This window comes from Rattus norvegicus, chromosome 18, assembly GCF_036323735.1.
Source record: "Rattus norvegicus strain BN/NHsdMcwi chromosome 18, GRCr8, whole genome shotgun sequence".
NCBI classification, from domain to species: Eukaryota; Metazoa; Chordata; class Mammalia; order Rodentia; family Muridae; genus Rattus; species Rattus norvegicus.
In genome coordinates, this window is record NC_086036.1 from 69,627,550 (window position 1) to 69,650,559 (window position 23,010).

Consider the following 23,010-nt stretch of genomic DNA (forward strand, 5'->3'; position numbering starts at 1 on the left):
CAACCAACTGTGAGTACCATCCTTTTCCTTTTCAGGGACACAATGTTAAGTAGTTGCTTTAAAAGCCAAGTATTACTTCAAGTAAATACTAGTAAACGTTAGAGAGTTCCATAAGGCATGTTCCCTTTGGACTACCTGAAGGTCTTGAAATTTGAAATAAATTTAAAAAAACAAAAAGCATTCTCTTTCTTCAACCACATATTAAGACATTGACTTCAGATGAGGTGGTTTCCTAAGGCTAGATTATTTTGAACATTTATATAGTGTATAACTTCAGCTCCTCGTTTGAGGGTTTTTGGTTTTTTTGTTTTTTTTTTTTTTTTTTTTTTTTGAGGCAGGGTCTCCTATAGCCCAGGCTAGCCTTGATCTCCATATACAGTTGAAGCTCCATATACATATACTTGATCTCCATATATAGCCTTTAACCCCTGATCCTCCTGCTTCTACCTGTCGAGCGCTGGGACTAGAGGCACACAGCACAACTGGTCAGTGGGTTTCATTTTAACATTGTGTAGAAGTGCAAGTCACAGTGGCTGAGACCTGTCTCGCGTGTGCAGTCAGCAACATGTCTGCACTGGAGTACGTCTTGAATGGAAATAGGATGCCGCTGCTAGTCCACGGAGGATTTCTCTGGACACAGAACTCCAGTAAGGAGCTCTGAGATCTGTATTAATGTCCTCTAGGACGGTGAACGCTCTTTGGGGCTGATTTTGTTTAGGTGAACTTGAGAACTCTGACACTCCAGTGACCTATTTGTGCTTCCTCCAAGGCCAGGCTCCCTGCACTGTCTCTCTGCACCCCTTAAAACTGCAGTCTGAATCCACTGGTAACTGCAAAATCTCTTCAGAAGCTGATAATTTAGAGAAAAATCAGTAAGTCCTTCCTCAGAAAATGGAGAAAACTGCCCCACAAATAGACATTGGGTGGCTACTCTTACAAAAGCAAGCAAGCAAGCCTGGTCACTAGATCTTATGAGCTTAATAAAGTATTCTAGATTATGTTTTCAGAAAATTATGTCTAAAGTTTCCTTATTAACTTAATATCCTATATAATTAGATGAAGGCCATTTCATGTAATTTCAGTTGACCCTTTTCACATAAACTGGAGCACAGTTTCTGAGCACTAGATTTAAATGTGCATGCGACGTGCTCAGTTCTGCACCTGCACCGACAGCGTGGGTGCCACCAAGAGATCATTGGACATGTGAGACCTCAACAACCAACCCATAAGATGAAAACGAAAAGCAAACCATCCCTCAACAAAACCACCACCACCAGCAAAACCCCCGAAACCCAAACAAAAAGCACATGCCCAGACAAAAGCCATGGGATGTGTTGGTGTTTGGCCAACCACTCCTAGACATGGGGGCTGCCCTAATGACATTCCATTGTTTCCATTTTTGCTGTTGAGAAAGAGACAGAGACATAGAGAAAGAACGTGAAGTTGTGTGAGTAGGGAGATCTGGAAGGATGAGAAATATATGAAATAAAAATATATGAAAAATAATTTAATAAAAAACAAAGAAATGCCAGAGAGTGAACTCTGCCCTGAAACCGTACCAGCAGCAGCATGGTCTAACTATCTGCCGTCCCACATCAAGGCGTTAATAGGTAAGAACAAGGGGACATCAGAATCCTGGGGGTGCTGCTGAAATAGACCTGCCAGGGCTCTCCCCACCAGAGGTCGTTTAGGGGGGTACCTCCGTTTAAGAGGCTCACAGTGATTCTGAGGCAACCTTCTGGTGGGGAAGCCACCCTTGGAAATGGTTCAATGACACTCTGAGAGCTTAACATCTGTGCATCCACTACACCTTCACGTTTCCCTCTTGACTTCACGGTGGAAAACAAGTAGGGCCTTCTCCTCCCGACTGCTGGAAACCCATCTACAACTGTTCCTCCACCCAGCAGAGCACAGCACCACTCTTCAAATAACGACCTTCTTGCTTGGCAAAATTCCCCATGGAAGTCCCAAGTGATCCCCCCCACATACACCCAGTTTGATGCCATCAAGGTCTCCCATTGCCCAGAGTCATAGATAATAAACATTTAAATTCATACTAAATGCTATTTATAAGTAGGCTATATTTCATCTTGCGATCTTCTCCTTAAAAACTGACTGCTGTGAATTGTACCATTCAATAAGCAACGTCTTAGTAAAATTACTTTAATTCAATTCAGCCTCTGTCCTAACCATTAGCAAACTGAACAAAAAACAAAAAACAAATCCCCCCAAAAACCAGTAACACATTTTTATACTTGCAATGCTCACTATTTAGATTTCATATACAGAATAAAGCAAAAACATGAAAAAATAAACGTTTCTCATAATTTTCGTTCTTTTATTTATGATGTGTGTGTGTGGCAAGTGGAGGGTGGGGACGGTCAGAGAATAACTTATGGAAATTGGTTTTCTGTCCGCCATCTAGGTCCTGGGATTAAATGTCAAGGCTTGAGGACAAGGGCCTTAACCACTGAACCATCTTGCATTCCTTTTGTGAGTTCTTTAGTAGGCAGTCTGGCTTTGAACTTGAGATTTTCCTGCCTTGGTGCTAGACCATGTGTACATATTCACCTTTCAATCAAACTACGATTTGCGTCATTGTTTTACTAAGCAGACGGCTATTGATGCTAAATTAGCCATCGTGCTTACCCATATTTAAAATTGAAATGCCATTTCAAGTCTGCCTCTTTTTGGGGTGGCCCTGTGCACTGAATCCAAGGTCTGCGCATACTAAGTAGTCTGAACACATCTTCAGAATTTCGAATCAATCTTCTTAAGCAGGGAGATGGATAAAAGGTCCCCTCTGCCTACAGAGTGTAAAACATGCACTGTGGTATGGACCTGGAATTGCTTTGTACTGCCATCGTTCCAGGGTAAGCATGTTTAAGTCTTGTCCCTGCACATGGTAGTTCATAGCTACGGTCTCAGCATGTGGAAGCAAGCCAGAGACACGTAGTGAGTTCCAGGCCAGCTTGCTACAGTCTCAAAATAAAAACAAACTTTGTCTCTCAAAGCATCTAGACAGGTGAATACCACAGCCATTGCCATTTTCTCCAAATACTTCAGAGTTCTTGAGAACGTGACTCATGAACACTGATGTCTTTCTACAGCGCTTGCCCTGGGATTAAAGATGGCAATTCCTCGGCTGGGCTGGAGAGATGGCTCAGAGGTTAAGAGCACTGACTGCTCTTGAGTTCAATTCCCAGCAACCACATGGTGGCTCACAACCATCTGTAATGGGATCCGATGCCCTCTTCTGGTGTATCTGAAGAGAATAACAATGTACTCATAGAAATGAAATAAATAAATCTTTAAAAAAAAAAAAAAAGGAATTTCCTGCCAGGTGTAGTAGTGTACGTCCCCAATCCCAGCACTCTGGAGGCAGGTAGATCTCGGTGAGTTTTGGGCCACTCTGGTCTACAGGGTGAGTTTCAGGACAGCCAGGCCTACATAGTAAGATCCTATCTTGAAAATACAAAAAGCATTTCCTGGTCTGATTCTACTTTATTTATCTCCAGTAATCTTGGAATCTATTTTGCATTCTCAGCAGAGAAAGCCATCACTGCTAATATTCAAAGGAATGTATGTGAGGAGATCCTCTAATTACTGCACAGTAAAGGACGTGACTGACAGGGGGAAGACCTAGGCTGTAGTTAACCCCTTAGGCACCATCTCCGAATCACATGACATTAGTCATGCGTGGTAGATAGATGATACTCCCTTAACTGAGTGAAGATGATGAAACTCTTGTCATAACCAACAAACCTAAGTTTCTGTGTGGTCAATAAGATAATGTAACTGAAGCAATTAAACGTAAGGAATTGGTTTTATTAGTAAAACTTGTTTGTACACTGTTGCAGATGGCTGTTCAGTCTGTCTAAAGGCAGCAGTGGCTCCTCCCATTCTTCTAGAATGTTACAGTTAGCACTGATTTAGTTCTAGGAAACTGGGATCTTTTTTTTTGTTTTCCTATTTCCCCAAACCTGTCTACTACAAAGGAATTTCAGAGCAGAAAGTGAAATGAAGTATATAGAAAAGAACAGCTTGGGGTGGGGGATTTAGCTCAGTGGTAGAGCGTTTGCCTAGCAAGCGCAAGGCCCTGGGTTCGGTCCCCAGCTCCAAAAAAAAAAAAAAAAAAAAAAAAGAAAGAAAAGAAAAAGAACAGCTTTAAGTGCTAACAACTTTTTCTTTGGGATTTGGTGAACACTTAGCTTCTTCTCAACACGTTGTACTCATATGCACAGTGCTAGAGGACTGAGTGGAAGAAGAGAGACATTCACGTAACAGCAACAATACCGTGGCGAGCTCAAAGCAGAGCACACGAGGAGACCCACTGAACTGAATGAAGCATTCCCAGTACTGGACTGTGGGCACCACAGCATAGTCAGCATGTCTGTCCCCAACCAAAGCTAGATTCACAGGAAAAATGCCAAGCAAAGTAGTACGGAGGAATAAACCAGAGGACACAGTAACTCAGAGAATATTATCTTTTTGTCCCTGCAGCACGGAATGTCTTAAAGGGAAAGCTTCTATTCTGGTATCTGCGGAGGCTTCAATGACGACTCTGGCCAATCATACACATCTGGCAGCAGGGAAACATAATTACTCCGCCATATCCTTTCCTTCACATATTTGGCCTTGTCCTCGGGCTCTGGGTATCGGAAAGCCATTTTATTAGCGTACAGGTACTCTGCAATCTGGAAATAAACAGCGTCACTATTTAGGCTCTGAATGTCTCTCAGAGAAATAAAACAGTATTACAACACCCAGACACACATATAGATAAATTGTATTTTACTTTTTCCAAAATGTAAAATATTACTTTGACTCATTTCAAATTATTTAAAATGTGTCAAGTTTGAAGATATAATAAAAGTTATCCATCATCTTATGAAAGCTTTGATGTGTTCTGGTCACCTTTCCTGACGTCGAAAAGAATGGTTAGTATTTCTTTACATTCAACAAGCACATCTAAGTTCTAGTCTGTCAGTCTACATGCAGGCGATGCCTCCATTCCCAGAGCCCTGCTGAGAGGGGCTGTGCTGTTCAGTACACTCCAGCTCTATCAAAACTGCCCCACAGAACAAAATGCAATCTTCACTACACATTTGCCAGCCAGGTGGTGGCAGCACATGCCTTTAACCCCAGCGTTCTGGAGGCAGAGGCAGAGGCAGAGGCAGAGGCAGAGGCAGAGGCAGAGGCAGAGGCAGAGGCAGAGGCAGAGGCAGAGGCAGAGGCAGAGGCAGAGGCAGAGGCAGAGGCAGAGGCAGAGGCAGAGGCAGATGAATCTCTGAGTTCGAGGCCAGCCTAGTCTATAGATTGAACTCTAGGGCAGCCAGGGCTACACAGAGAAACCCTGTCTCAAAAATCAAACATAACAAAGCATGCATCAAACAAAGGGGCAGAGACATCCACAAGTCGGCTGCCATCAGCCACACTGTTCTGAAGTACGTGGGGCTGACTCGACCCTCCACGGCTTCTACTGCCTTCAGAATGAATCTTTGTGTATGCAAGTCTTCTTGCTGGAAACTTCTTGCTCTTGACTCTAGACAATCCCTCCTCCTTACAACCTATCCATACTGGTGCACAGGACAGTGGTTAGCTTCTAGACATTCTAGGAAGCAACCAGGAATGCATGGCAATGCTAATCAAGGTCCTCAGATCACAGGCATCAGCGTCGTGTGGGAATTCTGGACTCTGCCCCAAATATATAAAACCTCTTATGACCAAATCCTTGTAGTACAGCCCTGGACTTGTCAATGAGTGTTCTAGGCAATTCTGATGCATTTTCCAGTTTGAGATATGTTGCCCAGTGTGATAACCCCTATTTCTCTTAAGCTATCTTATATTTTAATGCTTTTAAGTATAAAGGGGAGAAAAAATTCACTTTTGATTAAAATGTAAAAATATACAAAAACCCCATCAATTTTATCATAGTAAGAGTTGAATAAACTAAAAGTTCATAAATTTCTCAGGCCCATCCACTGAAATAACAGTGTAAGACAACAAAGAAACTGCTCTTGACAAGGGCCGGGGTTCAGTTCCCAGCACCGACATGGTGACTTACGACTGCCTGTAATTCTAGTTCCAGGAAGTCTGATATCTTCTTCTGGCCACTACAATCATGTGGTACATTCAATTGTCTACACAATAAAGTGTAGGCAAAACACTTACACACATAAAAATAACCTCAAAAAGGTGGGGGGTGGGGAGGAAGGAAGGAAGGAAGGAAGGAAGGAAGGAAGGAAGGAAGGAAGAAATGGTCCAATCTAAAGGGAACAGGATTCTTCAAGGGAGGATGGGACACTTTGTCACAGTGTGTAAGTAAAAAGCAGGCAGCTAAAACAACGAGGTGCTTCCACAGCCAATGTAAGCTTGTATTTAATCTGTAATAGCCACAAGGCTCAGGAACGGAGTGGTTCACACTGGCAATTTCTCCCCAACAGACAGGCTGACAAAAATGCTGAGTCAGCATCAGATCAAGAGCCCTAGTTGGTCATGCACGTAGACAGGGTGACTGGCATCAAACTGATGAGCACAGTAGCCCAGCCCTGATGCAGAACTCTCCTGCCTCTGGACTGTAAGGTCGGGGTAGCCGGCTCCTGTGGGCACAGAGCCATTGGACTGTAAGGTCGGGGTAGCCAGCTCCTGTGGACACAGAGCTGTGCATATTTCCTGAGCCTTTTCTCTGAAGCCACAGCAGACTCCCTCCCTTCCCCAGGCCAGGAGTGCAGCAAACCTGAGCTCACCATCCTACAGAACAGAACCCAGAACAGGTAGGTCTCCTTCACTGTCATACACGACATACCAGCCTGGGCTACCTCACACCCTTCTTACACAAACATCAGAATGTGCACCATATAAAATGACTTACTTTAATAGCTATGTTAGCAGAAACTTCCTGAATATTAGCAAGTGATGGGTAAAGCCTCCCTTGGGCTAACTCTTCATCTGTCAATTGGGATGTCAGTGCCTGAAAGGGAAAACAGCGTCATATTTGTGTGTAAACAAAAGAATCAAGTAAAGTTGAAAAAGCGTTGGAGAAACAGAAAATTAAGACAACAGGATTTTTATTTCTTATAGGACTACACTAAACCAATGTAGAAATTAAAACTGCTCATCATGGCTGGGCGTGGTGGGACACACCTTTCATTTCAGCACCCAGAGGCAAAACAGGTGACCTGTGAGTTTGAGACCAGTCTCCTCTACATTATGAGTTCTAGGCTAGCCAGCACTGCACAGTGAGAGCCTTTCTCAGAAAACAAAACACACCAGAACCAACACAACACAATGTCCATTAAAGAATAACAACCAGATCTAAAGATCTGATGACCCGTCCTGCTTCACACAGAAAGCTGGGGACAGGAGCTGAGGAGAAGACGGACATCATCACTAGTGTTCATGTGAGTTCTTCAGAGTCCCTTTGGGAGGTACAGTGCTTCATTAAGGGCAAGGGCTATATTTTATCTATGTTGTAGTAATTTATGCTGTCTGCACTACCTTCATATGACAGGTCACATGACACACAGGTAGCATGGGAGCTCGAGATACAGGTACAGCGTGCTATAAATACGCACTGATTTGAAGCTTCTACAGACATTTGAAAAGCTATGATTTTTAAAAGTTGACAACGCAGAAGTAGACAAAGAAAGAGTCATGGATTGCTAACTTCCTTTTCATCCACATCTCGGATTTAACTCACTCCTGCTTTAAGATCTGCTCACCTCTACAATCCATACTTTATATAAAATCAGCATTTTATTATTTAGAACATTACCTTTGCAGCTTCTAAGAAAACGGTGTCACTGATGTGTCGGGCTTCACAGAGAATAACAGCTAAAGCCACACCTAGAATGCAAGTTACACACTTCATTTAGTAAGGTCACTTTTCAAATTATGAAGGGCTAGATTCCTAAACTGAGAAAAGGAAACAGAAATAAGCTCCCAACACAACTGCCCAAGAGAAAGCAATACTGAAGTAAAATGATCTTGGTCAATGTCTACTTCTCACCACTAACAAAATCATTGTAGAATAAGCTAGGCTTTTTGCTTTGTTTTGTTTTACAGTTATCAACATAGCACATATTTATGGGTTTGTGTTAGGGCCTACTTCAGTCTACAGTGCCAAAAACAAGAGCCAGCCAGCCAGCCAGCCAGCCAGCCACACACACACACACACACACACACACACACACACACACACACACACACACAGAATGAATATACAACCCAAAAGAAATATCCAGCAGCCAAGCAGAAATGCACTCACTAACCTTTAAGAAAACAACCAGTCTCAACCCACCTGGACCCTGATTCCACAGCGGCACCTACTGTCTGCTCCTTCAGCTCCTCGCCTCACTGTTTCTGAGTCTTTAAAAGCCCCCTTTAATTTCTTTAGATTTTTGAGCTTGGGGTCCATCTACATTCACCATTTCCCTGAGAACTCTGTGGGCACTATTGAATCCAGGCAGAGTTAGCACTATGCTGGGACCATTTCCCCCTTTGTATAACTTTTCTTCCCCCCAGAGTTCATGCTATTTCCCCTTAAGTGTTTGTAGTAATGACCGTGGTTTCCTCCTGGGGTTCTTCCTTAGCTGCCCCGTCTTCTGCGCCTTTGCACCTGTGGGTTTCTGGCACAAGTCTGCAGCTCTTACTGCCCAGCTCCCTCTTCACCCTGTTGCCCAGGGACGGATTTCTGGACTCCAATTACTAACATCCCTTCAGTGGTGTTTTGTTACCCTCTCTTTCTAGCAGACAGATTTTCCTGCAGTTGTTCTGAGAGACAACTGATAGGATTTTAGTTTGCAAATGTGTTTCCTGCGAAGCTCTGTCTGCATCTCCTAGCTTCCAGCCTTGGCCCCAGGTTTGTCTGGTGTCAGGTCCTGTAGGCAACTGTCTTTTCATCCCTGAAGCCCGGAGCTCTCTGACTCAGACTTTATAACACTGTGTCTTGGGGTATGCTTCAGGTGAGCCTTTCCTCTGAGAAATGTTTGTGAAGTCTTTGATGTTCTTCCATTTCTTTCTTTCCTTTTGTCCCACTATTTCCATTTTCTGATCTTGTACTTGGGAAGCTGATGTGACTCTATTCTTTGTTATCTATCTCCTGCCCTAACTGTTCGTTAGATGAAAACTCTGAAGAGCAGCCTGTGTTCTTACCTGCTGAGCCATCTCTCCAGCCCCCGAAGTTTCTTTATTCTAATACCTCTTTCTCCCCTTCTCTCTGTTAGTGGTCTATGTCGCTTTAACAAAGACACTTAAGTCTAGTGTTTTGACTTACAGTTGTCTTGCCCACTGTATGGTTTCTTTCTTTCGTTTTTTAATTACTGCATTTTATCCCCCAAAATCCCCTGACTGGAAATGAGAAGTCCTTGCACTATTCTAGTGATTATTCTCAAGTTTACAGCATGTACCCTCAACAAAAAAACTCCATTCATTAAAATGTATCTTCCTGCCCATGTGAATCCCTTATGACGTCAGCTCTGTTTAACTGAAAGCATTGCTGTGCATGTTGTCTCAGCACATCTGCTGAGATGTAGCAGCCTGCTCAGTCATGTCTACAAATCCTTGTCTGCATGTGCAGACACGCGCTCTGTCTTCCCTGCATGTTTACGAGCATCTGTTTACGAGATGCTTCTGCACATCCTCCCCTCACACTAGGGCTTCTGGGACGGTTTCCAGTGGCTTGAGGAACAGCATTTCCTGTGCCTTCATATCATACAGTCTGCAGGCAGAGAGTTCTCTGAATTCCTAAAAATGTCTCCATTTTGTTCTAGCTCTTGTAGACTGTGAAGTGAACTCTTGGCTGGCAAGTATTTCCTACAAGCAACATGAACACATCACTCCTTTCCCTCTTGGCCTGCAGCGGTGCTGAGAAATCAAATGTTGCTCCTACATTTGGACCAGTGGCTGACATGATTTCTCCTTGGAACTTTCTGAAGCCTCACAGTGAGGGTCTGAGGTCTGGACTTCCTGAGGTACACTGGAAGGTACTCTTAGCCATGCAGCCTACAATGGCGCCTCTCCTTCATTCGCACACTCACTGTCACCCAGGACTTTACTAGTCATTAAAAGTCTCCTCCTTACTTGCTCTTCTGCATTTCCCCTTCAACTCTGCTTCACTTCCAGTTTCTTCTGTATTGCCCTACACTTACTGGCCTTGGTCTAATCTTCATTCACCCATTAGATTATTATTGTTACTCAATTCCAGAAGTTAGGGATTTTGGCTTCTTAAGCTGGGCTTTCACTGTTGTAAGTTAATAATCATGTTTGTGTCATCCATATAGCCCTGAACCTGTCTTCCTGTCTAGTGTGTCTGTTGGACTTGTATTGTCTTTGCGAAGGTCTTTGCACAGGTCTCCTTGTTCCCTCTAAACAAGAGTGGCATTTGTACATTTCTCTAGAAAACCAACTTGAGGACTGGTGCTGTGTTTTCAGAGAAGACTTCTACTTGGTTCTGCCGGGCACTGACATCCAGAGCAAAGGCTGGCGTTTTCTAGAGCAGCCACGCTATAGTCCGTTCCCAGATGCAGTCCTGTAGGGTTTCAGCCCAGGATGGGTAGCCACTCATAAGGGGAGGAGTCATATCTGGACAAATGTCTGTCAATACTATCTTTCCTCTAGGGCAAATACAACTTGTCCCTCAGTTGTTTATTTCCTAATCAGTGCATGTTTCTCCTGCTAGAGGACTACAAACTCTAGCCTCTTCAGCATGTTCTCTGCTCTTTAATCTTGACCCAGGATCTCACATCAGTACGTACATTACTGGCTTCTGATCTTTGACGGCTGTCTATTCATCACTCTCTGTCTTTCTTTTAAAGACTTATTTTTATTTTATGTGCATGAGTGTTTTGCCTGCATCTATGGGTGTGTGTGTGTTCCATTGCGTGTGCCTGGTGCACTCCAGGAGCAGAAGAGGGCACTGGGTACTCTGGAACTAGAGTTATACATGTTGTGTGCTGTCACGTGGGTACTGAGAACTGGACCTGAGCCTTGTGCAAAAGAAATAAGCACATTCTCTAGCTCCTCTTTTCTTAATATGTATGATGGCTTTAACTCACACTCCTCCTGCCCCAGCCTCCCAAGTGATGAAATTACAGGCTCAGGTTATACTCAGCCTTAAGTTTTAAATCTATCCAGTTGTTAGAGTGGTAGGACTGGCAATTCAGATGATACCACAACCTTAAGTTTTAGATTTCTTTTTATAAGACTTTCAGACAATCTCCCATTGGTGGGTCTGCCTTTACCCATATCTTGTCTATTCACAGGCCAATGGCTTTCACTCATAAAGCCCAGGACTTTAAAAAAGCTTATCAACAATAATAATCAACTGCCAAACTTCTTAAGAGTCAAATATGAGGGCTGGAGAGATGGACAGTGATCAAGATCACTGGCTGCTCTGGCAGAGTCAGGGCTCAATTTCCAGCACCCACTCAGGATATGTGACATGTTCTTCTGGCCTCCATGAGCACCGAGTACACATGTTGCACACATATACATGCAGCAAAATACTCGTACTATAATAAACTAAATACATTTTTTAAAAAGTCAACTCTGAACGTAAGATCAGCTTTGTCAAAATCAGCAAGTATTCTCTTCTTTGCTCTCAAAACTTTATGCTGTAAAAATACTACTGTATAGAATAGGACAGTTTAAAACCCAACGCTACAAAGAAATCACTGGTGGTGAAAGTCTTTATAGATGTCTCAAGAGACAACCGAATAACATAAAAAGAAGGAGGGGCATTACATACAAAGGTCCCAGGTAAAATAAACACCCTGTTTATTTCAACAGTGTGATAATGTGCTTGCCTGTTCTCCGAACTACTTAGGACTTCTAGAGCCTGCTGCCAGGACTTTAGGGAAGACCCATAAAGGGAAAGGAGACATATGTGGCAAGGAGTCAACACCACATCCCCATTTTGTTTAGTACAGTCTTTCTAAATGGGCCGGGACGGAGCTCAGTGGTAGAGCACTAGCCTATTATGCATGAGGCTCTGGGTTCAACCCTCGGCATCACAAAAAGTAAAAAGATTAAAAGGCAACTGAGGATCAACATAAAGTTATGGAACAAACACAAGGACCAAACATTTCCAATGACAGAGAAAAAGAATCCTTGACTTTAAAAATAAAAGAGAAGACATGAAAAGGTAATTCCAGACTATGGTGCTGAGAACAGAGGACGGCTAAACTGCACGAGCTGATGAGCACAGTGCCCAGCAGCCCAGGCTTCTCTTCCACTCTGACACCAGAGGAAAAAGACCGAAATGCCTGATTTCCACTGTCTCCACGGCACACTCAACGTCTGGGTACATACGAAGGTATTAGGAATGGACTGTGGACATGCAGTAACGCACTAAGAACCAGACAGGCCGAGGCCGAGAGGTGCCACGGAAGCTTCCCTCTGAGAGGATATAAAACGGAGGCAAAAGTGAGATCCACGAGTCAGGGACAACGCTGGGATTCAACTAGGAGCAAACATAAGCTTCATCCAGGAAAAGATGAGGAAGGGAAGTGAGAGAAGAGAGGAAGTAAAAGTCCACCACCTCACATGTGTGTGACAAATAAAAACAATGCCACCCAGACCCCGCCCAGCGACCATCATCCATCGGAAGGGAAAACTGCAAAGGTTGTGAGAGAGAAAACTTTCTATTATGGAAGTGAGTGAGGCAGTCCTGACCTCAGATTTCCCATCGGCACCAAGGACCTAACACAAGAGAATGGAGGAGCGGCCTCAATAGGCTGAGGACAATGACTTTACAAATCTCACTCAAACAATCCAGTGAGAGAACAAAACAAAGATACTGGAGGTTTGCAAACTTACAACTTTTCACAGGCTTTTGTTTTTCTGGAGAGGAGGTCTTGCTATGTGATCCTGGCTGACTGCACTTGCTATATGGCCTACACAGGCCTCAAACTCATGGTAATTCTCCTGCCTCAGCCTCCAAGTGCTAGGACCACAGGCCTGCATGGCCACACGGGTTTTTACATGTTCTTTAGAATTTTTTTTTTAAACTTATTCAAAGATATATTCTAAAAAAAAAAGATATATTCTAGAAACATAAGACAGAGTGTGGGCACTTTACTGCTGAGATCAAGAGGTGAGGACAGGAAACTATAAGGGGGCACCGTATTGATTCTTGTAGCCAAATGCAATGACAACGAATTCTGTACAACAAATTGTACCAAGTGACAATCTAGTCAGTGAATACTAATTACATAATCAAGACTTTTATAATCACAGTTTTGAATACTCAAGTCAATCTAGACAGAGCACGGATTGATGGATCACCACACACTTGCTGTCAAGCTCCACAATGTAGAAACAGCAACTGAGCGACACCAAGAGTGGAACAGAGTCAGCAGACTGATGAGAACGTAATCCCGGGAGCTGGAGCGACAACTCAGTGGTTCACGCAGCTTGTTGTGCAACCGTGAGGACGTGAGTTAGGATCCCAGAACCCACGTAAAAAGCCAGGCATGGTCTTGTGTGCGCTTGTAACCACAGCACTGGTTTATAGACAGGGAGACAAAATTGCTGGGGTTTGCTGGCTGCCATACTGGCTGAAAGAACATGAACTCCAGGTTCAGAAGAGGCTGCACCTCAAGAAATAAGGCAGAGAGCAGTAAAGGACACAGATGTACTCCTCTGCCTCTGGGTGCACACATACATACACATAGATACACAGACCACACAGATGTCCTCCTCTGCCTCTGTGAGCACACATTCATACACACATGTACACACACACACTAGACATGAAAATGTAAACTTCTAACAAAACCCTTTGTTGTATAAGGTAAAGCTAACGACTTAGAAGAACAAGACAGACACACAGGGCAGGAGAGGATCAGAAGGAACGTGTATAGTATTGCTGATGGCTCACACTGGGAAAGTCACACCTACAGACAATTTAGAAGATCCATGACACAGGGAATACCTACTCACACAAAAAAGGGCAAATACCTGACAGTAGTTATACTCCAGAGTGTGACGGGATGGTATACCAGCTGAAAACCATAGCCTTCTGTCCCTCTGTTTATGAAATACACACTGTATTATTTCTATAATAAAGCCTAACAGTATGATGTTTTCAGAGAACAGAGCCAGTTAGAACTCTTCAGTTCTGTGTTTCCTAGACATACCATACTTTAGCAAATATTGTTATGTCAACCTGAATTCTGAAGAATTCCACCAACATGCTTTTTTATTATTTTATGTTCTCTGCATCTTTCACCTGGGTGTATCACTCTACAGCACTTTTATGTGTGTGACAAAAGTCAGGCAAAGCCATCAACTTCCCTGGAACTGGAGCCTCCCTGTGGGCGTGCTGAGAACTGAACCGGGTTGTCTGGGAAAGCCACTGGTGCTCAGTCAGCCCTCTGAGACACTTTTATTCAGTCGACGATCGACCTGTGATATGACACCCGGAGTGCTGTGACACCTGTAGTGATGCTGCTTACCTGGGAAGATGTATGCATTGTTCCCTTGGCCCGGGGTGAAGACACGCCCATCCTGGAGTCTCACCGGCTCAAATGGGCTGCCACTGGCAAACAAGCACCTGCCCTGTTAAGGACACAAAATAACCTCGATTTTCCTGGCCGCTCATTCAGGAAAATTCATAAATGATTAAGTCTTATAGTTAGATTAGACAACTAAATTGCCTGGAAACAAGAAATCATTTACTACATAAAAATCCTTTAAATTCTTTTATTAAAATTTTTAAACCCTAATGCATCTGCTCCTTTTATAAAAGTAAAACTGGTAATAAATAGCATCTCAAATAATAAAGACTCCTCAGTGATGTGAACCTTGTAAGAGAAGTGAAAGAGAGTAAAATTATTTTGCTACCATGTATGGAACGTATGCCCAGCTAGCTCTGTGTTGGGTGCTTCATATGTGGTGTTCAGTTCATTTTCCTTTCCTGAAAACCTTGACTGTTACTACCTTCTGCTCACTGCTTAAAAAAAAAAAAAAACAAAACAGGTAAAGCAGAAACTAGGGATTTGATGTTTTCAAGTAGTTTGTAAACACTGTGTATCGTCTGTAGCAGTTAAATTTGAATTCAAATTTTTATAAATCTAAATCCAACAGTTTTTCTATTATGCCATGGCATCCCCCATCCCCCATTTATTACATGGGCATATGATATAATTACACTACTGTTACAGAACAAACTTGCCACACTGTCTTGTTAAAGACAGTAACTCTCCCATGTGTTTTTTCTTTATGCAGTTATATATATACATACACATACACACACACACACACACACACACACACACACACACACACACACACACACACACACACACAGAGTCATGTGATGCCAGTGGAGCCATCTGTATTTCCAGGATAAATTGATGCTCCTATGACTGAACGGGACTAAGTTTAACTCATAAAAACTCTTTATATTATTTTCCCTTCGCCTCACCAAAATCAAAAAAGCAAGATGAACCAATGGCATGCAAACAGGGCAGCTTATGGGGGGCAGAGCTTGGGAAGGGGAAACCTCTACAGAGTCAGAGACCTGGGATAAGAGAGGCTCCCAGGAGGGTTGGGGATTTAGCTCAGTGGTAGAGCGCTTGCCTAGCAAGCGCAAGGCCCTGGGTTCTGTCCCCAGCTCCGAAAAAAGAAAAAAGAAAAAAAAAGAGAGGCTCCCAGGACTCAACGGGAGTGGCATTACCCTGAATGTCCAACAGTGGGGAGACAGAACCTGAAGAGACCACCTCCAGGAGACAGACATGGCCCCCAATTGAGGAAGTAGGCCACCTACCCACCTTCAAATTTTTGACCCAGAATTATTACTGTGTAAGGGAAATGCAGGGACAAAAATGGAGCAGAGTCTGAAGGAAAGGCCTCCCAGAGACCAGCCCGACTTGGGACCCATCCCATGTGCAGGCACCAAACCCTGGCACTATTCCTGATACCATGTTGTGCTTGCACACGGGGGCTAGCATGGCTGTCCTCTGAGAGGCTCTACCAGCGGCTGACTAAGAAAGAAGCAGATACTTACAGCCAACCACTGGATTGAGGTTAGGGACCCCTATCGAAGAGTTAGGGGGAAAGGAATGAAGGAGTTGAAGGGGATGGCAACCCCACAGGATGAACAATAGTGTCAACTAACCTGGACCCCTCAGAGCTCCCAGAGATTAGGCTACCAACCACAAAGCATATATGGGCTGGTTTGTGGCCCCAGGCATATATGTAGCAGAGGACTGCCTTGTCTGGTCTCAGTGGGAGAGGATGAGCTTAATCCTGTGGAAACGTAATGCCCCAGGGAAGGGGGATGCTGAAGGAGTGAGGTGGGGGAAGGGGAGTGGGGTGAAGAGCTAGGGGAAGGGTGACCAGGAAGGGAGGGCAACATTTGGAATGTAAATAAATAAAATACTTTAATAAAAAAAGGAACAGGGCAACTTATCTTGGAATGTTTAAAAACAGTTAATGTTAAGTAATATTGAAACACCCAATTAAATTAGGTTAAAAAATGATTCGCGGAAAACTGAAATATCTCAATACACATGGACAGACATACTGCCACTACTCTAGGACATTCGACAGCTGGCCTCCATCTCTAGAGTATTAGGATTACAGGTATACATCGTAACCCAGGCTCAGGATCTGTGAGGCTCTGTGCATGTTAGGTAATAAGCATTCCACCCACTGAGCTATGTTCCCATGCCCTAACAGACTGTACAGTAAGTGCCAAACAGTCTAAAGGGCTGTGCTCTACTGTTCTACCTCAGTGACATGAACAGTACAAATTCAAAATGGTACAGACGGTAAGTGTGGGAGCAAGCCAACTACGCTAGGTCATTTCCATTCACTCTATAGTCAGTACTGCCCCTCACGGTCAGACTTGATGACAGCAGCAATCCCATTCTGCTGTCCAGTTTTAACTGGATATTAAACATGAAGACATTGTTCCAACAGTCTCTTCCTGCAACCCCTACTGTTCAGGAGGCTGAGGCAGAAAGATAACAGGGGTCAAGGTCGATCTGAACAACACTGGAAGTGTTTTTCTCACTGAGCAGAAGAGGGTGGGTGTCAGAGCAACTCTTTTCTCCCCCCAACAGAGGGGCAATAAAAACTTAAGAAGCAAATACAAAACTTAACATCATTTAACAGGGAGAAGGAATTTATAAGTTAGGATTAAATGGGTCCATGCTTTTTTATTCTGGTAAGACTTAAAAGTTACAAAACTGTGAAGAGATGTACACATTAACTTTTTTCACACCTGTGTGACTGTTTACACGCTAAGGTGAGATGGATGACCTACGGCGGTCTGTTCTTTCCTTCCGTGTGGAGACTGCAGGCTGAACTCAGAACACTAGTCTTGGAAAGTACCTTTACCCCTCGAGCCTAAAATCTGCACAGTTTATCAAACTATTCTCCTTGGAGAATTTTATTCCTTCCAAAGATATCCATTTAGTTCAATAATATTATTCAACACAATAATATGCAGAAATAAAGTTCTCAAATACTTGAGCAGTATTTACCGCTTTACAAAACATTACATATATGTACACACACACAAATGTCTACACACATGCATATATATATACACATATGTATGTATGTGTATATATATATACATATATATATATATATATGTAGTTGTACATAGTTTTATTTGAAAATGTCAGAGCTAGTAACATATTGGATCTGAGCCTTACATTCATTGTGCAAGAGAAAAGCTTAATTTGGAGAACAGCAGCCATCAACAGTTTACCCATATTATCCAGGTAAATACATGCATTAAACTGGCAGATAGGATAAGCAATGAAGCTGAAGATAATAATAATGGTAAAAGCTTAAGAACAAACTCAAGAAAGCAACTAAAACTCTGTGTGCGCTCTGCTGCATGCACGTCTGCACCATGTGCTGCTGCCTGGTGCTTGTGAAGGGCAGACAGAAGAAATGAGTTAATAAAAACCCTTTATGTTGATTTGTGACTGACATAAAAACAAAGGATTTCAATTATAGGCTTAAGTCATTATCTCTATTAGAGTCACAGGAGCTCACGTTTTCTAACAGTAGCAACACGGAGGCAGAAGAAGCTGAGCGGTGAGAACTCTGACAAGGAGGAAAAGAAGTCTGCAACCGGAACCAAGCCCAAGACTCTCCCTAAGTTCTAGCTGCCAGAACACTCTGGGCTGGACCACCCTCATGTCCCCTCTGGTGAGTAAAGAGTACGGACTAAGAAATGCTTCACACAGAGTTTTACAGGAAGCTGGTGTCACCACAGCTATGGTCTTTAGGGCTGGGAGATGGGAAGAAGGCGTCTCCTGAGACGCACACAGGACCCAGCAGCCCCCTGCAGCAGAGACTTGACACTCGAGTTCAGGGAGCCGTGAAGGCTGCTAAGAAATACCTCAGGGCAGATTTCCACCCAAGGAGCTGCCCAGCTGGAAGGGGTGAGTCCAGGATGGGACTCATACCTTACCTGACTAAGCCAAGTGAGTTACGACAATCGAACCCAGACTGACAGCCACTGGAGGAGAACAACTGTGCTCACAAGAGAATTGGAAACTAATTACTAAGGCGGGAAGAAGGGAAATATTAAAAACAGAAAGTGAGACTTATAGAAAGTGAGACTTTCTTACAATCAGAAACTCTAACTAGAATTCACATATTCAAGACACTAAATAAAAAGCCAAAAATGTCACTAGTCAGATGCGGTAGCTGGTGCAGTCCTATAATCCCACAGCATCTGGTAAGCTGAGGCAGGAGGATACCACATTTCAAAGCTGGAATACACACATAGCAGGACTTTGTTTCAAAACAAACAACAAATCCAAAAAGAGAAAAAGATATTCTGAAGAAACCTGGAAGTTAGGGCAGAGGATAAACTAAGTATTAAACATTACAACTGGAGGGGCAGTGAGAGGGCGCAGTGGTCACTGTGCCCACTGCCAGGCCAGACGACCTGAGTCCGATAGAGAAAAGTGTCTCCAAGTTATCCTCTGAGCAACACATACACGATGTGTTGTGTGGCACAAGTGTGCCCACACTCACACACATAGAATAAGTAAATAAAAATGTTTTTAAATTTAAATATGGCACAGGGCTATTTATAATTATACCTTCTAATCCCTTATTTGTTTACTGGAGGGGATGTACAAGACCCTGCCAGAACACACATGTAACATGAGGACATCGTGGGAGTCTGTTCTCTCCTCCCACCACACGGATTCTGGACGCTGAACAAGGTTGCTAGGGCTAGTGCAGAAGCCGTTCCTGCTGAGCCGTCTTACTAGCACCTGCATGTTATTTAAGACTCAACTTCTGACAGATATGTCTATAATCCATATCTAAGATCTTTAAAATCATCCAGGATATATGGAAGAAACAGGGTTGCCAATGACTTGTTAGTGGTGAGAATATTAAAGACTTACCACATTCTTCACTCAAGAGTATAACCCAACAATTGTATTAGTAATACTCACGTATCAAGAAGTTAAATGAGACTCTGACATATCGTGGCAAGCAGAGTGTAACATTCACTCCTAGGGCCTAGGAACACAGCTCAGTGGTAGCTGCCTGCCTAAAGTGTGTATCTTCAAGGCTGTAGGTTCATTACACAGAACAAAAACCAAAAGCCCCCAAATTCCTGAAGTCACTCTGATGACCTCTAAGAACGCAGGAAGTGATTATGGAGTGGACAGTGGAGGCTAAAACCCCATCCTGCAGAACACCAGGGCCCTTCCTACATAACAGCACAGAAGCTGTATCTGTCGCTGAAAGGCTCTACAACAGTGTCAAAGACCCCCAAAGTACTGACTTGCTACCAGTCTAGGTGAAAGTAAAAAATCCACTCCAGACAGCAATTGATTTCAAAACAAAATAAAAGCCAGCCCTAGGAAAGGCAAAAGCTGACAGTGAAGGGATCCGAGGCAAGGAAAAGGATCGTTTATAAAATAAAGTTAAGAAAGCAGAGTTTTGATGATTTTGAATTTTTACAACTGCAAAATATATAAGAACTGAGACAAAGACCCAAGGACAGATCAACAGAGTAGGAGAGTGACTGCCGGGTGGGAGGACTGAGACGTCATACAGAAGCAGAGCTAATTGGGCAGCACACATGAAAATACAAATAGTCAACAGAGGCAATCGAGCCTAGAGACACCAGCCCTGTTTCCAAACCAAACGAAACCTCAGCAGTCGGTCATCAACTACAGACTCAGGAGTACACTAAGCCAGGGAGAACTAGCCAGGAAACCACGTGTGTCCAAACCCAAAGGAATGGCATCCAGAAAACAACAAACTATTTCTAGAGTTCTGAAATACACCAACTCCCAGTTGTTAATTCCAAGTGGGGTGAAAATGACCTTCCAATGAAGGCAAATATACTGTTAAGAGAATCCTTCAGCCCCATACAAGGAAGTCTTCTGGGAGGAGGAAACCCGACTCAGAGAGAAGCAGCCAGGCAGGAGGGGTGGCCACAGAAAAGGCGAGCAAGCAAAGGAAACGCAAACGTAGGCAAACCTGAGCAGACAACTTCTATCTATAAAGAAATAAGAGAAAAAAAGGTTTGGTTTCAGAATACACAGAAAAGCATTAGGGGCAAAGCACAGGGCTGGGGGAGCAAGAGAGCAGAAGCCCAAGGTCAGTAACTGCTCTCAAAACGGACGGGCTTGTTTCAGACTCGGGGACCCACTGTCATCTCCATTCAAACACTAACAAACCGAGTGTGCAACTCACAGGCTAATGAGATAGAACCACTTGCATGATTCCCACTGACACTACCTCTGTAAGTGTGTAAGCGTCTTCGGCAGTGCACTCGGCCTGTGCTGTAGGATTGCTTAAAGCAAATATTATGGGCCTCTCGTTGATAGCGGCCATGGCTTTAATTACGCCAGGAGTAAAAAGCGGGCCAGCACCTGCCACTCCTGCAATAAAGAAAGGAAAAAACAACTTCAGCACAGACATAACAAACTGGTTCTTACTAACAGTGTTTCTACAACATTCACCATAACGAAATCACAGGTATCACTACATAGATTTCGTATTGATGAGAGAATACTACAGGAGCACAACTTCTGATATGAAAAGGAAAACAATGAAATGCTGAAAATTTTCACTTACATATTTATTGTCTAGCACACACAACAAATTCTAGGAAAACCTGTCCAATGTGTGACTATCTCCATCATTGTAACCAGTGACAAGGTTCACAGTGCTGTGTGAGTAGCTACTCATCTGAGGGACCAGAGACTGACCCCCAGAGAGAGCTCAGACTGCAGCTGCCAGGGCCTGGGGATGGCACATTATTCAATGTAGAGTTTTAGCTTCATCTGGTAATGGAAATTATATATATATATTTAACATCCTGACCACAGTTGGGAATCCTTAAGAGGTCAGAAGACTGTCCTGACTAAACCAGTCTCCTTTTTGATGCACTGCTTTACCTTTACTAAGCAATTCCATGTCCCAGACACTAAGTTAGACGACTAGGTATAAACATAAACACAGCAGCTGGATGTGGTGGCGCACCTGTCACCACAGTGACAGTGGGCAGAGCTAGGCCCATCTCTGAGTCTGAGACCAGTGTGGTAGTCTACATAGTGATGCCCCATCCAAACAAACAAACTAAAAAGTGGGTGTAGGACTGGGAATTTAGCTAAGTGGCAGATCGCTTGCCAAGCAAACACAAAGCCCTAGGTTTGGTCTCCAGCACTAAAAAAGAAAAAGAATGTAACGCAGACAGATTATAGCTGACAAAGAGAAAACTAGGATTCTTTTCTTCAGCAAGCTGTTAAGACATATGTGTGCAGGATTATGGAAGATCTGTGAAGGGAGAACACTCAGGCCTTGGTGGGCTCTGGAGGTAACTGAATGAGTGAGGCCTTTGCCGAGAGCAGCCCCTCACCTTCTTCCTGCTTCTTTGCTCCCCTGGAGATGAACAAATGAGTGACTACATTCTTAGGTTTCCATACTGAGTTTTAAGAGAAGTGACGTAGAAAACCCTTTAAGATCTTCTTGGGGTGTGTGTGTGTGTGTGTGTGTGTGTGTGTGTGTGTGTGTGTGTGTATGAAAAAACAGACATTTTCTAAGCATAGGAACTCACTGTGAGGACTTTATAGTTAAATATTAAACAGAGTTCCTACATGAAAACTACTAAAATCACAGCTACACAGAGAATCGAACAGCCCTGTATCTATGCTACTAAGAACTCAGGGCTGTGTCAGCACAGATGTCAGCAATAAGTGCCTCACAAAACACATGGAAAGTTTCCACTCTAAAATTCTCACTGTGCACTGGATTTTCCTGGTATAATCTGACAATTGCCCTTGGCCTTTTAAAGTTGGGTTTAACGATCACAACAACTCCAAAAGCAAAACACCATAAAGAGCCAGGCTTGCAGTCCCAGCAACTTGGTAGACTCAGGCAGGATAAACACTGGAGAGCCCAGATGTTCAAAGCCAGTTTACAGGAGAGTAAAACAGCTGAAGTTAGAATGCAGTTTTAGATTACATCTACCTACTTAGTGTCTACATGTATAGGTCCAGGGTGCCTTACCATGGAGTACTCGTGGAGAGGGCAACATGTGGGAAATGTTCTGCTCATGCTACGTGGACCGTGGGGCTCAACCCACACCATCAGACTTTCAGCAGCAGGCACCTTTACCTGCCGAGCCGTCTTGCTGGCCCCATTTCCAGAATTTTAGAATTCTGTGTAGCCCAAACTGGCCCTGAATTCATAATCTTGCCTTAGTCTACATTGTGTTGAGGTTACTCGCCTAGCATGGGATTCTGTCCTTTAAAACCTTTATGTGGAGAAGCCAAATATTTTAATTTGAGTGAGCCCTCCTATCTGTGAGGTTCTGTACACAGATTCAACACATGTGCATTTTCAATACAGGGCGACAATGCGGAAGGAGACAAAGCTGTGTATGTACTGAGCATGTGCAGACCTTTGTGTCATTCCCTCACAATACATAGCTGAAGAATCACTACATAGTAAAAGTGACCAGCAGTGCGCTCAAGTACACAGCAGGATGTGCCCAAGTCT

At 43.5% G+C, this 23,010-nt stretch overlaps 1 protein-coding gene across 4 annotated transcripts in view; it reads right to left on the minus strand.

The window, feature by feature from the left end:
* Me2 (malic enzyme 2) overlaps window positions 1–23,010 on the minus strand; it is a 50,146-nt gene that overhangs the window by 1,477 nt on the left and 25,659 nt on the right. For 2 of the 4 annotated variants that reach the window (XM_063277298.1, XM_006254923.5), the window contains 5 exons: window positions 20,746–20,888; window positions 14,460–14,562; window positions 7,778–7,848; window positions 6,875–6,973; window positions 293–4,697 (listed from right to left, as the gene is read on the minus strand). In XM_063277298.1, the coding sequence (XP_063133368.1) occupies window positions 4,530–4,697; window positions 6,875–6,973; window positions 7,778–7,848; window positions 14,460–14,562; window positions 20,746–20,888 (584 nt within the window). In that variant the 3' untranslated portion in view covers window positions 293–4,529. Of the gene's footprint in view, window positions 1–292; window positions 4,698–6,874; window positions 6,974–7,777; window positions 7,849–14,459; window positions 14,563–20,745; window positions 20,889–23,010 lie in introns of those variants that run through there. The other 2 variants (NM_001107376.2, XM_039096780.2) reach the window with 2 other exon arrangements.